Consider the following 13,699-nt stretch of genomic DNA (forward strand, 5'->3'; position numbering starts at 1 on the left):
GACGGACTCTTTTTGTGTCTGAGAGTTTTAAAGAGCCAGTACGGTTAAAAACGGCAGCACTTTCTAGTTCAAAGTATGAGTTTTACATGCTATGATATAAACAGATAAACTAGAATGTGTAATTTAAATCCATAAAAAGATTTCTGCAGTATAAAATTTGACTGATATATCTACTGGACAAACAGATTTCAAATTACAACCTGCTATAATATATTTTATTGAGTCTGATAGTGGTTTAAGTCTGTATATTTTGAATGAATGATTGTTCATGCCATTTTTTTTTTATAAGGAAACATACATTTGACAATTGAAAAAAATAAAGAAAAAAATCTTAGTTAATCTGTTCTTTTTTCTTAAGGAAAAAGCAAAAAGATGACATTTAAAACAACAAATCTTTCGAAACGTTACATTTCTAACCCTTCCCTAACCCAAATTTGTCATCTGTTTGACGATTACTAAAAATAATATACTTTGTTTTCTCCCAATTCAAAACCACTTTTTCACCTTAACAATTTCTTTTTTTAACATTACCATCAGTTCAGGCAAATTTCCTCCAGAATAGAAAATTGATGTATCATCTGCAAACAACTGAATTGTTTTGGAAACTTTGCAGAAATCATTTAAGAACAAAATAAAAAGTAAGGGGCCTAATACACATCCTTGTGGAACTCCGGTAGTAATCTTTTGATGGTTTGAATTTATTCCATTTAGTCGCATGTACTGTTGTCGATTAATTAAATAACTTTTATTTACATCATAATAAGGACCACCTACTGTAAGTGATGGACAAATACCCAGAAGTCAAGTGTCTGAAAATGCTCCAGTCCTGGGAAAAAAATTGGCACGCTGCCTCGAGGACCAGCTGTGGTGCTGCACACGTCTGAATATTTCTCATATTTTTTTTTATTTTTATTTTTTTTTTAACACACATTTTTTTTAATATTTACAAAAGCTATTCACAAATTCTCTCCACCCCGCCTCCTGATTTTAGCACCAAAAACCAACCTGGTTTGGATTTTCCCAGAGCGGCCTGTGAGAGTAGTGGTCCCCGACACACAGCGCTTTGGCATGGTGACTATGTTGGCAAAGGCCCAAGCCGAGCACCCCCCACCCCTTTTCCCAGGGCCATGGGAGTGTAATACATTACTAACAAAATCCCACTTCCCATTCCTCTCAAACTTTCACACCCCCGCCCCCCTTTCCCTCCCTCCCATGGCTGGCATGGCCCCATGAAAAGGGAATTGGGGTGACATGCGTATGACTCTCCTCTGCTTTTTCCCATCATTCCTCATCGCGCTTTTCAGCACTTTTACTTGAGTTTTCCACGAGATTTTCAAAATAAAAGCTGAGAAATGTATTTTTTATAAAATAAAAAAATAAAACCTTTTAAAGGGAATCCCTAAGATAGGAACCCCACTTCTAGAAAAAGTCTCCTGCAGTTCCTCAGCCCAGACATAAGGGGAAAGTATTCACAGGCGTGTACATGTCTGGGTAACATGTAATGACATTATTCTCACCGGGGTGACCCCCTCATTGTCCCAAGGCTTTCTTCTCCTGAGCTTGTGAAATTGACATAAGCTTTGCAAACATTCCTGGCATTTTTTTCTCAAGGCCACGTCTCTTTGGGGGCTTTTCAGTGAGGAATCCATCAGTGTGAGCACCACCTACTGATGGCATGAAAGCAACACTTCAGAATAAAAACCAAAATGGGTTATAGAATGAAACATGGAGCCATTAGAAAAAAAAAAGAAAAGAATTTAATTACACTGCAGTAAATTAACAGGAACAAAAGTTTAAGATGTTTGTTTACAACTTTAAACTCTTACTTTAGATTGTTTATGAACACACAACTAATTTGGAGCTTTGTCGACTTTACTGATGAAGAGATGAATGAGCACTTTGGGAACATTTTGGCTTTTCTTTCCCATGCAGGCTGCAGCAATGTGCAGTTTGGTGTTGTGTCTGGAGGGTGTGGTAATGTTAGAGCAAGCAAAAAAGGATTCAAGCATGAAACTATACTTCAGTTCAACATGGTTTTGAAAAGAAAAAATATTAAAAAGCAAGCTATTTTTTATATTTGTTTTGATCCAAAGTTAGAAATTGATAATTTTTCATTTTGTTAATGGAAAATAGGACAATTTAAAACATTTATACAAATCTTAATATTACATAATATTAAGATTTGTATAAATCTGCGTGTAAATTCATGTTGTCTTTATTTTATAAAGTAGGGGTCACTAACCGCAAAACTAATACGATGGGCGGCTCTATTTTAAATGGTGCAGATCTTGCTGCCACTGCAACACATTCTCTATCAAGTCATCAAATACGGACACGTACATGTTTGGAGAGTGTCTTTGGGGACCAAAGAACCGTGAGGAACCTGAAGAAGAGCTTTCCACTTCAGAGAAACATCAAGCTGCTGCTTACAGACATAACCAGGAATCTTCCTCTAAATATGGATTTACAGAGATAGTTGTTTCCACGTACCAAACCGCTCGGCATAATATGTGGCGACAGATTCTCGAATGTTTCAAGTGTTTCCTAACTGGACCTCTTTAAATTTTAGTTGAAGACCCCTGTTATGAAGAATCCATTTTCAGATCAAATCCAAAACACACCTTAGGTCGCGGGACGAATAGGATAAACATTTATTGAACACTCTAAAACAAAATTTTAAAACTTTCAAACTGTAACTTTTTAACATAATTATGAACTAGATATATAGCATTACCTGTAATAATGCTAATGTGAATGCTGGAAGCTGAATTTGTCTGTTGAAGATGATAGTGCTGACAGCTGAAGATGCTGAAAATAATAGCTAAAAACGCTGAAGCTGATAGCTGAAATCACTGAAGCTAATAGCTGAAAATGCTGAAACTGAAATTACTTAAGCTAATAGCTGAAAACGCTGAAGCTAATAGCTGAAAACGCTGAAGCTAATAGCTGAAATCACTGAAGCTAATAGCTGAAAACGCTGAAACTGAAATTACTTAAGCTAATAGCTGAAAACGCTGAAGCTGATAGCTCAAATCACTGAAGCCAATACCTGAAAACGCTGAAACTGAAATTACTGAAGCTAATAGCTGAAAACGCTGAAACTGAAATTACTTAAGCTAATAGCTGAAAACGCTGAAGCTAATAGCCAAAAACGTTGAAGTTGATAGGTGAAATCACTGAACTTAAAAGCTGAGAACGCAAAGGCTGATAGCCGGCTAAAATATTAGCCATATGCCAAATTAGCCTAAAAAACTTAAGTTAGCCAAAATAGCTAGCATGTTGCTGAAAAAAATAGCTAAACTTTAAAATAGCCTAAAAAGACCCAAGTTTGCCTAAACAACTAGCGTGTAGCAGAATTATTATATAAATTCCAAAACAGCCTGAAAACAGAAAAAAAGCCTAAATTAGCCAAAACAGCTAGCATGTGGCTGAGTTATTAGCTAGGAATAGACTACAAAATCTTAGTAAATGCCAAAATAGTCGAAAAAGATAGCAAAAACGCAGATTTTTTAAATTTTAAACCAGTAACATTATAACATAATTATGAAAAATTAAAAGGCAGGAATATTATTCCAGAATAAATCAACTTAAACCTTAAATAATTTTCAATATTTTACTCTCCATATAAATATATTCTGTCATAATTAAACAAGTTAGAAATAAGCGCAAGATAACATCAGGCCATTAATAACAATAAAATAAAATGATCTGGAGGGCCGGATATAATAATCCAGATCCGGCCCCCGGGCCTTGACTTTGACACATGTGATTTTAAGTCACATGTTTACGTCAATTAAGCTGCATTTACAGAAAGCTTAAATGAGCAACAATCTTGCTATTAATTGATAAAAAAAATAAATCTAAAAATGGTTAATAAAAAAGTATTTTTCCTTAGGTTAGTTATGCCTTTGAAACTTAAATCAATAAACACAAACCCAAGTTAATGTTGCAGCAACAGTTCAATCAATTTTGGCTGCTTTTTCCCTGATTCGTGATCTACAGACATTCATGTTGTGTCTCCGAGAGGCCAAAAACTTTGAAGTCATTTTCACAGATCCCCCTTCTCACCAAACAAAACCTCTTGGGCGTTATTCGGGAAGTGTGCACACAAACAAACAAAACCCAGAGACCAAATATAAGCATCATTCCAACCAAACAGAAGCAGATCATCCCACTTCAAAGTGGTCAGCACTCTTTGAGCAAACGTCCTCTGGGCCGCCTGCAGCTGACCTCTAGCCTCTCTTTTTCCTGATGACAGCGCTTCAGCTCTCTCAGGTCACTACGCTGAACTCCAGACTGGATTAGGTTTCAGATGGTGAAGTTTTAAAGTTATAAAAGTTTTTTTTTTTTTTTTAACTGTAAAGGCAAAAATGTATAATACAAATTGTCAACATGTGTAATCTGTACTCTTCCTGCTTTATTTTGAAAAGTTAATCAGTTTGCTTCCTGTCAACTACACATAAATTAGAAATATATTTTCCCTTCTCTCTTTGTGATATTGTTTTCGCTTTTTGAATGATTATAATATGGAAAAATACAATTTAAAAAGAAACAAAAAATCATTACGTCGATATAAAACATTTTTTTCTGGTTAAACGTTTCATTCTTACCGCTAAAAACATGGTCCAAACCACAAGAGAGGAACCAGATCGTTCAGAAAGGCAGAGCCACATCACAGACGAGAGCAGAGAAACCACATTAACAAACACGCAAACAGGACAAAAATCACCACAATCCACCAGCAGATGTGTGTGGGAGCAGCAGCATATACACATCCTGACTGCAAATGACGAGATGTTGTTTAATCAAGTTCAGTTTTGTGCACAAAACTAGTTTCCTCTGCTGCTCTATTATCTTTAAACAGCTGTTCTTCATTTTCAACCTCATCTTAGCTTACAAACTTCTCTGACAAGATAAATACGAATCCATCGAGCTCTAACCATGCTGGGATTTTCTTACAAATCTGACTTTTTTAAAACATGAAACGCAGCTAAATATGATTGAAATGCTATAAATATTCATGTTTTTGTGCACTGTCTCACTAATCTTTGGATCTTCTTGCTGTCGAATGCTTTAACTTCACATCAGACTCAAGACAAGTTTCTCAGAATTGAAACTTCGAGTCATATTTGAGCCTCGGCCAAATCCAACCTCCTTTCATCTAGAAAAGCCTCAACTCTCTTATGAGGTTCAGCTAAAACGCTCATCTTGGTTTCTTGTGAATGACGGCTTGCTTTGTTGCCATGGCTACGGACCCGTTTCACATCGCTGTGGCCACACATGTTTTCTTTTACACAGTTGATGATTGTCTTTAGGATAAATGAGAAAGAGAAGTGACACAACTTTTAGTGCATAATTACATGTTTTTTCTTTAACTTTATAATTTTTTTTAGCTTGCTAACATCATCTTGTCTATATTTGGCGACAGTCTCCGCCCCCAAACACTGACAAAATCCCTAAGAAAATAAATAGAAACACCTTTTAAGGTGACTTTTAAACATTAAGCATCATTATAAACGTTTCACAGACAACACCGCCCTCTTGTGGTGATAACTGGAAATTTACTACAGTCTTTTGGTTAGATTGACCTGAAAAAACACAACTTTCAAATGAAAAGTTTTTGATAAAACATTTTAATGTAAAGATACAGTAAGTGTTGCATTCTTAAAGTTTATTAAAATATTTCAGTAAAAAATACTTCCCAGCGGCACAAATATTAATGGGAAATATTGGATATTTACATCAAGCTTCTGATCTGATAAAATCACACATCAGAATAAATTTGACCTTCAGGGCAAAACAGATTTTAATTTAGTGTTTGCATATTCTCCACTGTGTTATGGTCGGATGTTTTTTTGCAGCCATTTTTGTGCATGTTTTTAAACTACAGTAAACTGAACTAAAGGTCCTCCTCTACTTCATCCTCCTCCGTTACACCAGCTCTGCCACCACGACCTTTAAATACCTCCATCTTTGAGTGCAGAGCCTGTAAACTAGCCTGGCTGATGTAGCATGTGATGTTCTGAGTCGGCAGAAGCTTCTGGAGCTCTTCTAGCTTGTGATAGGCCTGGAGGAGAAACAAACCCGATGAGTATTTAATAAGACTCATTCTCATCAACCACTTTCACTATCAGTGTAAACAGAGGAGCCTCACCGCTTCCAAGTTGCCTTTCTGACAGTGGTGATTGATCAGGAACCCGAATGCGTCCCCAATCCTGATGGGGGGGTCTAACTTTGGCTCCTGCAGCAAAGCTTCACATAAGAGCGCCGCCTCCTGGGGATCTTCAGAATACAACCTGTAAAAAAAACAAAATCATTCAAAGCTGAATAATTAATTGTTTGATTTAAACCAATATATGAAGTAATTTAAAACATAAATCTATAAATTGCTGGATGTTTTTGTTCTAATCCACACCCTTTATGACAGGGGTGTCAAACTCAATCACACGCCTTAAAATCCAAAACACGCCTTAGGTCATCGGCCGAACAGGATAAATATCTATTGAACACTCTAAAACTAAAATTTAAAAACTGTAATTTTTTAACATAATTATGAACTATATATAGCATTAACTGTGATAATGCTAGTGTGAATGCTGTAAGATGAATTTAGCCACAGAAGATGCTAGTGCTGATAGCTGAAGATGCTGAAGTTGGTAGCCAGCTAAAATATTAGCTAAATGCCAAATTAGCTTAAAAAAACTGAAATAAACCTAGGTTAGCCAAAAAGTTGCCATGTAGCTGAAAAAAACAGCTAAACTTTAAAATAGCCTAAAAAACTGAAAAAGCCTAAATTAGCTAAAACAGTTAGCGTGTTAATATAAGCCTAACTCCAAAACAGCCTTAAAAATGTTTTAAAAAGCCTCAGTTAGCCGAAACAGCTAGCACGTAGCTGAAATATTAGCTAAACCCCAAAAAAGCATTAAAAACCCCTAAGTTAGCCAAAACAGCTAGCATGCAGCTGAAATGTTAGCTAAAAATAGCCTAAAAAATCTTAGTTAAAATAGTCCAAAAAGCGAGCAGAATGCCAATTTTTAAGACTCTAAAATTGTAACTTTTTAACATAATTATGAAAAATTAAAAAGGCAGGAATATTATTACAGAATATTTATTCATTTTTCTTGGCCCCTTAGAAAAAACACAAATTAGCACTTTTACTATCAGATGAAAGCTTTTTTTCTACAGAGGAATTCCAGATTTCCATTCTGTAGTGTTTCCTTTGATGTCTCTCTTGAATTTACCTTTGGATGTGGATGAACTTCTTGATGAGAGTGATTTTATGCTGCAGGTCGGCTAATCTCGCTGCCTGCTGTCCTCCTGAAGCGTCTTTGGCTTTAGAAAGACACTTAAAAGCTTCTGTCAAAGCATCCAGAGCCTTTTCATAGTTTTGGTAATCGTCAATCTCCACCTGGAGCATAAAAAAATGTTTTTTTTAGGATTTTTGAAAATTGGGAAAATATTAAAAAATAATGACTGCTTTTTCTTTTTGAAAATATAATGCTTTTACCTGAGCGCAGGCTTCGTAGAAGCCAGCGAGGAGAGCTAATGCTTTTCCTTTGGTGTAGAAATGGATTATGGTCTTTAGGATCTGAGGGTCTTCATGCCAGGCCAGCGATTGGAGATAGTTAGCTGCCATGATGAAAAGCTCTTTCTGGCGACAGCGATTTGCAAAGAAAATAATCTTTTCTGTGTCGCCTGACTTCAGGAGTGCCTTCATCGCCTGTTAGAAGGAAGCAAACAAACAAAAAATGAGAATACATATAAAAAACATTAAAAAAAACCTCTTTACCTTGACTGTATTTTCTGCTTGTGAGTATTTTTTCGCCGCCATGTGATAGCTGCCCTGCCGCATGCAGCAGTCAGCGATCCTCTCCAGGAGCTCATTGCGGGCCTCTCTGGATAGATCCTTTGAATCAGTCACTGTCATTCTCTCAGCCAGATCATTCGTGATGGTCAGGTTGTGGGTCACACACAGCTCCAGGGCCTGATGGTACTGAAGACCCAATTCATACAGGAGTTATGACATGTTTGGTTAGTCTGTGCAAAAATGAGCCACACATAGGTACCTTCTTGGCTGCGACTAGTAGCTCCAGTGCTTTTTCGTTTTGGGAGTGTGAGACGAAGAAGTCTGAGCAGCGAGCTAGAAGGGCGGGGTCGGAGTTTTCATTCAGGTCTTCTGCAATGAGTTGAAGGGCGGCGAATTGCTCTGTAGAAAATGCGAGCTCTAGAGCTTTGGAGACATGACCACCCTGAAAGAAAGGAGGAAAAATCATACATGGGGTGTGATCGCCCCCTTGTGGACAATTTTAAAGCTGGAGTGAAAGTTGAGCTCAACCTTGTGGTAGAGCACCACCGCTCGGTCCAGGTGGCTGCCTTTCTCCTCATAATAGCGAGCAGCCTCCATCATGTCCTCTGGGTTACTGAGCAGAGCCAAGTTCATCAGCTGGTCATCCAAACCGTTCTCCTGGGCAGACAAAAGTTATTTATTAGAATAAAAACATTTGCAGATGAGAGTTTTGATGAATTGAAAGATACTCGTTGATCCACTATACCTTACAAAGTCGTATGGCGTTATTGTAGGCCTGGGCTCTTGTGTAAAAATGGACTGCTTGTTTGAGGTCTTCGTGGCTCTCATAGTGTCTGGCCAGGTGGTACGAAGCTGCTCTGTCACCTGTTTCATTTGCTATCTGAGATGCCTGTTAAATCAAGAAATGCAATATATCATTTTTTTTTATTTCTCTTTTCAAAACATTCACACAATAATGATTCTCCTGCTCCTTTCTGGACGTTTTTCCGCATGTTAAAACTCAATCACACTTTCAGCTATTTCAGCAATCCTGGTATCAGATACTTTCAGTTAGAGACAGAATTCAAACTTTAAAATGTTCAGTAACTACTGTTTTTTTAGGGTAATTTGGAGTTAGTTTTTATTTTAGCATTATGCTAGCTGCTTTTTGGCTAATTTAGACATTTTCCATTTTTAAGAAGCTTAGCTAATGTTTTAGCAATATGATCACTCTTTTATCCTTTTAGGCTAATTTAGAGTTGAGGTAATATATTAATGTTATGCTAGCGGTTTTGGCAAAATTAGACACTAAATCAGCCTAAAAACTGGTAGAGTTTAGCTACTATTTTAGCATTTTGCTAGCTGCTTTTGGCTAATTTTGACATTTTTCCAGTAATTCATGCTAATTTGGAGTTTGGCTAATATTTTAGCATTATGCTAGCTGTTTAGGCAAAATTAAACATTTTTAAAAAGTTTTTCATGGTTATTTGTCAGTAAGCTAATATTTTAGCATTATGCTAGCTGTTTTGACAAAATTAGACATTTTTCCAGTTATTTGTGCTAATTTGGAGTTTAGCTAATATTTTAACGTTATGCTAGCGGTGATGGCAAAATTAGACACAATTTTTTTGTGGTTAATTTAGAGTTCAGCTAATACTTTAGCATTATGCAAACTGTTTTTGACTAATTTTGACAGGTTTACAGTTATTTGTACTAATTTGGAGTTTAGCCTGAACTTTAGCATTATGCTAGCTGTTTTGGAAAAACTAGACATTTTCCCAGTTATTTAGGCTAATTTGGAGTTTAACTGATAGTTTAAGGTTTTGGCAAAAGTAGAGTTTTTTTTTTGCTAATTTGGTATGTAGTTAATATTTTCACAATCTTTCAGCGATCAGTTTCAGCCTTTTCAGTTATCTGCTCTAGCATCTTCAGCAGCCACATTCAGTTACAGCATTCACATTCGCATCATTGCAGGTAATGCCATATATATTGAATTGTTTTTATCTTAAAGAAGATTGTACTTCAAAACACACAGTTATGGTTCATGCTCTGAGCTAAAATGTTTTAATTTAAATTTAAAAAAAAGGGTCCTCAAAACTTTTTCTTTTTGGGAATTCTGTTACAGGATTACCTCTTGAATGTTCCCCATGTAACAATAGACCCGGACCAGAGAGAGGTAGTCCTGAGCGCGCTCATAGAAGTGCAGCGCTGCGTCCATTTTTGACTGGCTCTCCTGGTATTGGGCCCACCACTTATAGATGCTCCTAAGTTGACAGGAGGAAAGAATGCAAGTTTGTTGCTCAGTTTTTGTTATAACATAAGTAGGTCATGAAGTTTGGGAGTTATAGACTCACTTGTCCTTCGTTTTGCTAACATAAACCTCTAAAGATGGAGTGTCATCCTGGAGCATTCTGGGCACCTCAACCCTGTGTGTGTCTGACTTCTCGTAGCTATAAAAGAAGACATCCCACTTTTTAATGAATTTTTCAACAAAACAAGTTGTTTCCTTGTTAAAGAACTCTTCCTCACAAAGTGATTGCCTGGATTTGGTCACCCATGGACTCAGAATATTTGGCATAATTGTAGTAGGTCGAGCGCAGATGGATGCGATCCTGAACTTCAGCCGTCTCCAGAGCCTGCTGCCATTGGCCAGAGGTCTGGTAAAAAGTATTCAGCAGGTCAAAGCGCTGACAGCTCTTGTACAACTTTTCTGCATCTTCCTGTTGGAGAACAGGAAAAGATCATGGAAAGGTAAATGCTTTCAGTAAGGAAAGTCCCACACTCGGTGTGTGGTGACATGCTCAGACCCAAACAGAGGATGTGTTATTTGTAGACAAAGGATGTAGCTCAACTTCAGATATATTAGCTTAATTTTACTGAAAAAAAATATAAATAAAGATTTAGGTCAGTTTGCACCTTAAGCTAAAAGTAGTTTGCAATCAAATGATTTAAAGTCTTACCAGCATGCCCAGCTGAATGGCCAACATTGCGACTTGGGCCTCTGGTTCTGGCTCAGCCTTCGCCTCTCTCAGTGCTTTCGCTGCCCTTGCATTCCCCATATTCCCAAGGCACACATGCGCTACATCCAGCCGGCGGGTTTTCACACACATCCTTGCCATGTTTTCCCACACTGCTTTACTGAGGAGGAAAATAGAAAAGACCATTTGTGAGGTTGATGTTTTTGCGCACTCCAGGGGCATTTTATTATTCAGTAGACAAAACTTTGGTGGAAATGTAAACACTTCCTGTTTGGAAAAGGCCATTTGTGTTCTTTATTTCCACTAGCTGAAATACTGACTGAAAAATGTTGACAAAGAAAAAGAGGAAAAAAATCTCAAAAAAAAAAAAAATGATAGTTCAAGCTTTCAAAGTTAGTTGCTGACATATTTAACTGGGTTAGCTTCATGTCCAAATTTAGGATTCCACAGCCATCTGGTTTCTATTTGCATCCACTCCCACCGCCTTTCTTTAGCAGATACAGATGTGGGCTGTTTATTGAAAGTTGAGCAACAGGAAATACCTCAAATTTTAGGGGCCTTACTTTTTGGAGGGCTAACAGAAGATACCAACTACCCAAAATATGAACCAAAACCAGACTTAATATGGTCAGAGAAAATGCTGAGAAAAGCCCAACTTGTTGCACATCGAGCGGCGTGATCTGGAGAGGCACAAAAGGAAAGACAAGAGAAGAAACGGGTCTACATGTGGCCCCTCTTCCCATTCTCTTTTCCTCTCAGGAAACACATCCTGTTGCTGGCTGACTGTGGCCGTCAGTATGTTTGTTGCACATAGGAGAGGGCACTTCAGTGACGCCCCCTGGTCCCCAGACAAAAGAATACACTGAGCGGTGACGTCTGAGGCGGCGTCTTTTAGACGCTCTCACCCCAGCACGCTGACAAAGAGTCACATTTGAAATGATCATGAAGGATCTGTGTTTAAAGGAGGCTGCACTGCACTGCAAACTACTGATGCTTCGGGTTCATGATTAACGGCAACTCCCCTACGTTTTAACTCTGACCTCTGGCAGGCAGAGAAAATTTTTAGAAAGACGAAGAGAGGGAGAGCAGCAGGAGGTGGGATTGCAGGACTTCTTGTTCCAGACAAACAGCAGGAGCTCTTCAAACCAGGACGGACTTGGCCAGACTTTGCAGAGCCACTAACACGCTACGTCTTCAGATAACAATATCTTTCTGATTTGGCTTTTGAAGCAATGTGCAGCTGCTGAAAGCAGAGAGAGAGATACCAAACAAATCTGAAGACGTTAGAAAACCAAAAAAGAGGAAGAAAAGGTACAAAAACCAAAAGAAATTAAGATCCAAGAGTCAAGCTGCAGCCAGTCGGAGCCAGTGGAATGGACCCAAGTGCAAGTTGGATCAACCCCCAAGTACCCACACTGCTGTCCGAGGAAGAGGGCTGAGGATCTGCTGCAACGACTAACCCCTGAATGAGGATGAATGGAGATGTCCTTTAGATAAACCTACAATCAACAAGTTTGCAAACTCTTCCGTGCAAGCTGGAGGAGCACTAAGAGCTGGAAGTTGTTGGAGAGGAGTGAGGGGCGCCTCTGGCCCGCAGCGGAGGGAGGCCGACCGACCGCGGAGACATTCACAGCTGCAAGAGGGACGCCACGGAGGGGGAGAAGTGGCGGGCGTCAGGTGTCGCATGGCCGTGCAGAGGCTGGTGGCGGCAGCAGTGGTGGTAGCCCTGCTGTCCCTGGTGTTAAACAATGTTGCCGCCTTCACCCCCAGCTGGGTTCTTCAGGCGCTGGAGGACGGACGCAAGCGGAGCGTGGGACTCTGGAGAATGTGCCCCGGCGGGGCGGAAAGGGGACGGGATGAGCTGCCCGCTGGGAGTAAGGGGCAGGGGACGCAGAGGCAGTGCGAGAGCATCGGATGGGGCTCCGAGTACGCAGGTTATCAAGAGTCCCGCAGTACTGTTAAATGTAAGTAAACGGCGGCTGACTGATGGTTGTTTTTTGTAATTTGAACACTTTGCAAAAAAGTAAAGCAACAAAATGTGATCATAGAAGAGAGGTGTCAAACTCAATCACTCAAGGGGCCAAAATCCAAAAACACACCTTAGGTTGTGGACCGAACACTACATTTTTATAACTTTGAAACTGTAACTTTATAACATAATCATGAACTAGATATATAGCATTACCTGTGATAATGCTAGTGTGAATGCTGTAAGCTGAATTTGGCAGCTGAAGATGCTAGAGCTGATAGCTAAAAACACTGAAGCTGATAGCTGAAAACGAGAGCTGAAAATGCTGAAGATGATAAATAAAAATGCTGAAAGTAATAGTTAAAAACGCTGAAGCTGATAGCTGAAAACGCTGAAGCTGATAGTTAAAAACGCTGAAGCTGATAGCTGAAAACGCTGAAGCTGATAGCTGAAAACGCTGAAACTGATAGCTGAAAACGAGAGCTGAAAATGCTGAAGATGATAAATAAAAACGCTGAAAGTGATAGTTAAAAACGCTGAAGCTGATAGCTGAAAACACTGAAACTGATGGCGGAAAACGAGAGCTGAAAACCCTGAAGATGATAAATAAAAACGCTGAAAGTGATAGTTAAAAACGCTGAAGCTGATAGCTGAAAACGCTGAAGCTGATAGTTAAAAACGCTGAAGCTGATAGCTGAAAACACTGAAACTGATAGCGGAAAACGAGAGCTGAAAACCCTGAAGATGATAACTAAAAACGCTGAAAGTGATAGTTAATAACGCTGAAGCTGATAGCTGAAAACGAAGAAGGTGATAGCTGAAAACACTAAGTCAATAGCTGAAAACGCTGAAATTGATAGGTAAAAACACTGAAGCTGATAGCTGAAAACGAGAGCTCAAAGTCAAAGTCAAAGTCCCACTATTTGTCACGCACCTAGGTGTGTGAAATTTGTTCTCCGCATTTGA

At 38.7% G+C, this 13,699-nt stretch overlaps 2 protein-coding genes across 3 annotated transcripts in view; one reads left to right on the forward strand and one right to left on the reverse strand.

Annotated features, from left to right (window-relative positions):
• Positions 1-5,616: 5,616 nt before the first annotated feature.
• The window catches only part of ift140 (intraflagellar transport 140 homolog (Chlamydomonas)), a 25,287-nt gene continuing 17,204 nt past the window's right edge, over positions 5,617-13,699 (reverse strand). For both annotated transcript variants that reach the window (XM_024284684.2, XM_024284685.2), the window contains exons 19-30: positions 10,747-10,924; positions 10,316-10,506; positions 10,141-10,236; positions 9,918-10,050; positions 8,553-8,696; positions 8,336-8,464; positions 8,067-8,249; positions 7,790-7,993; positions 7,508-7,720; positions 7,242-7,408; positions 6,155-6,296; positions 5,617-6,067 (exon numbers count right to left, since the gene is read on the reverse strand). In XM_024284684.2, the coding sequence (XP_024140452.1) occupies positions 5,900-6,067; positions 6,155-6,296; positions 7,242-7,408; positions 7,508-7,720; positions 7,790-7,993; positions 8,067-8,249; positions 8,336-8,464; positions 8,553-8,696; positions 9,918-10,050; positions 10,141-10,236; positions 10,316-10,506; positions 10,747-10,924 (1,948 nt within the window). In that variant the 3' untranslated portion in view covers positions 5,617-5,899. The remainder of the gene's footprint in view (positions 6,068-6,154; positions 6,297-7,241; positions 7,409-7,507; positions 7,721-7,789; positions 7,994-8,066; positions 8,250-8,335; positions 8,465-8,552; positions 8,697-9,917; positions 10,051-10,140; positions 10,237-10,315; positions 10,507-10,746; positions 10,925-13,699) is intronic.
• Positions 11,702-13,699, forward strand: part of tmem204 (transmembrane protein 204) — a 7,427-nt gene continuing 5,429 nt past the window's right edge. The window contains exon 1 of the mRNA XM_024284686.2: positions 11,702-12,728. Within this exon, the coding sequence (XP_024140454.1) occupies positions 12,449-12,728 (280 nt within the window). The 5' untranslated portion in view covers positions 11,702-12,448. The remainder of the gene's footprint in view (positions 12,729-13,699) is intronic.

The sequence above is a fragment of the Oryzias melastigma genome, linkage group LG19, assembly GCF_002922805.2.
Source record: "Oryzias melastigma strain HK-1 linkage group LG19, ASM292280v2, whole genome shotgun sequence".
NCBI classification, from domain to species: Eukaryota; Metazoa; Chordata; class Actinopteri; order Beloniformes; family Adrianichthyidae; genus Oryzias; species Oryzias melastigma.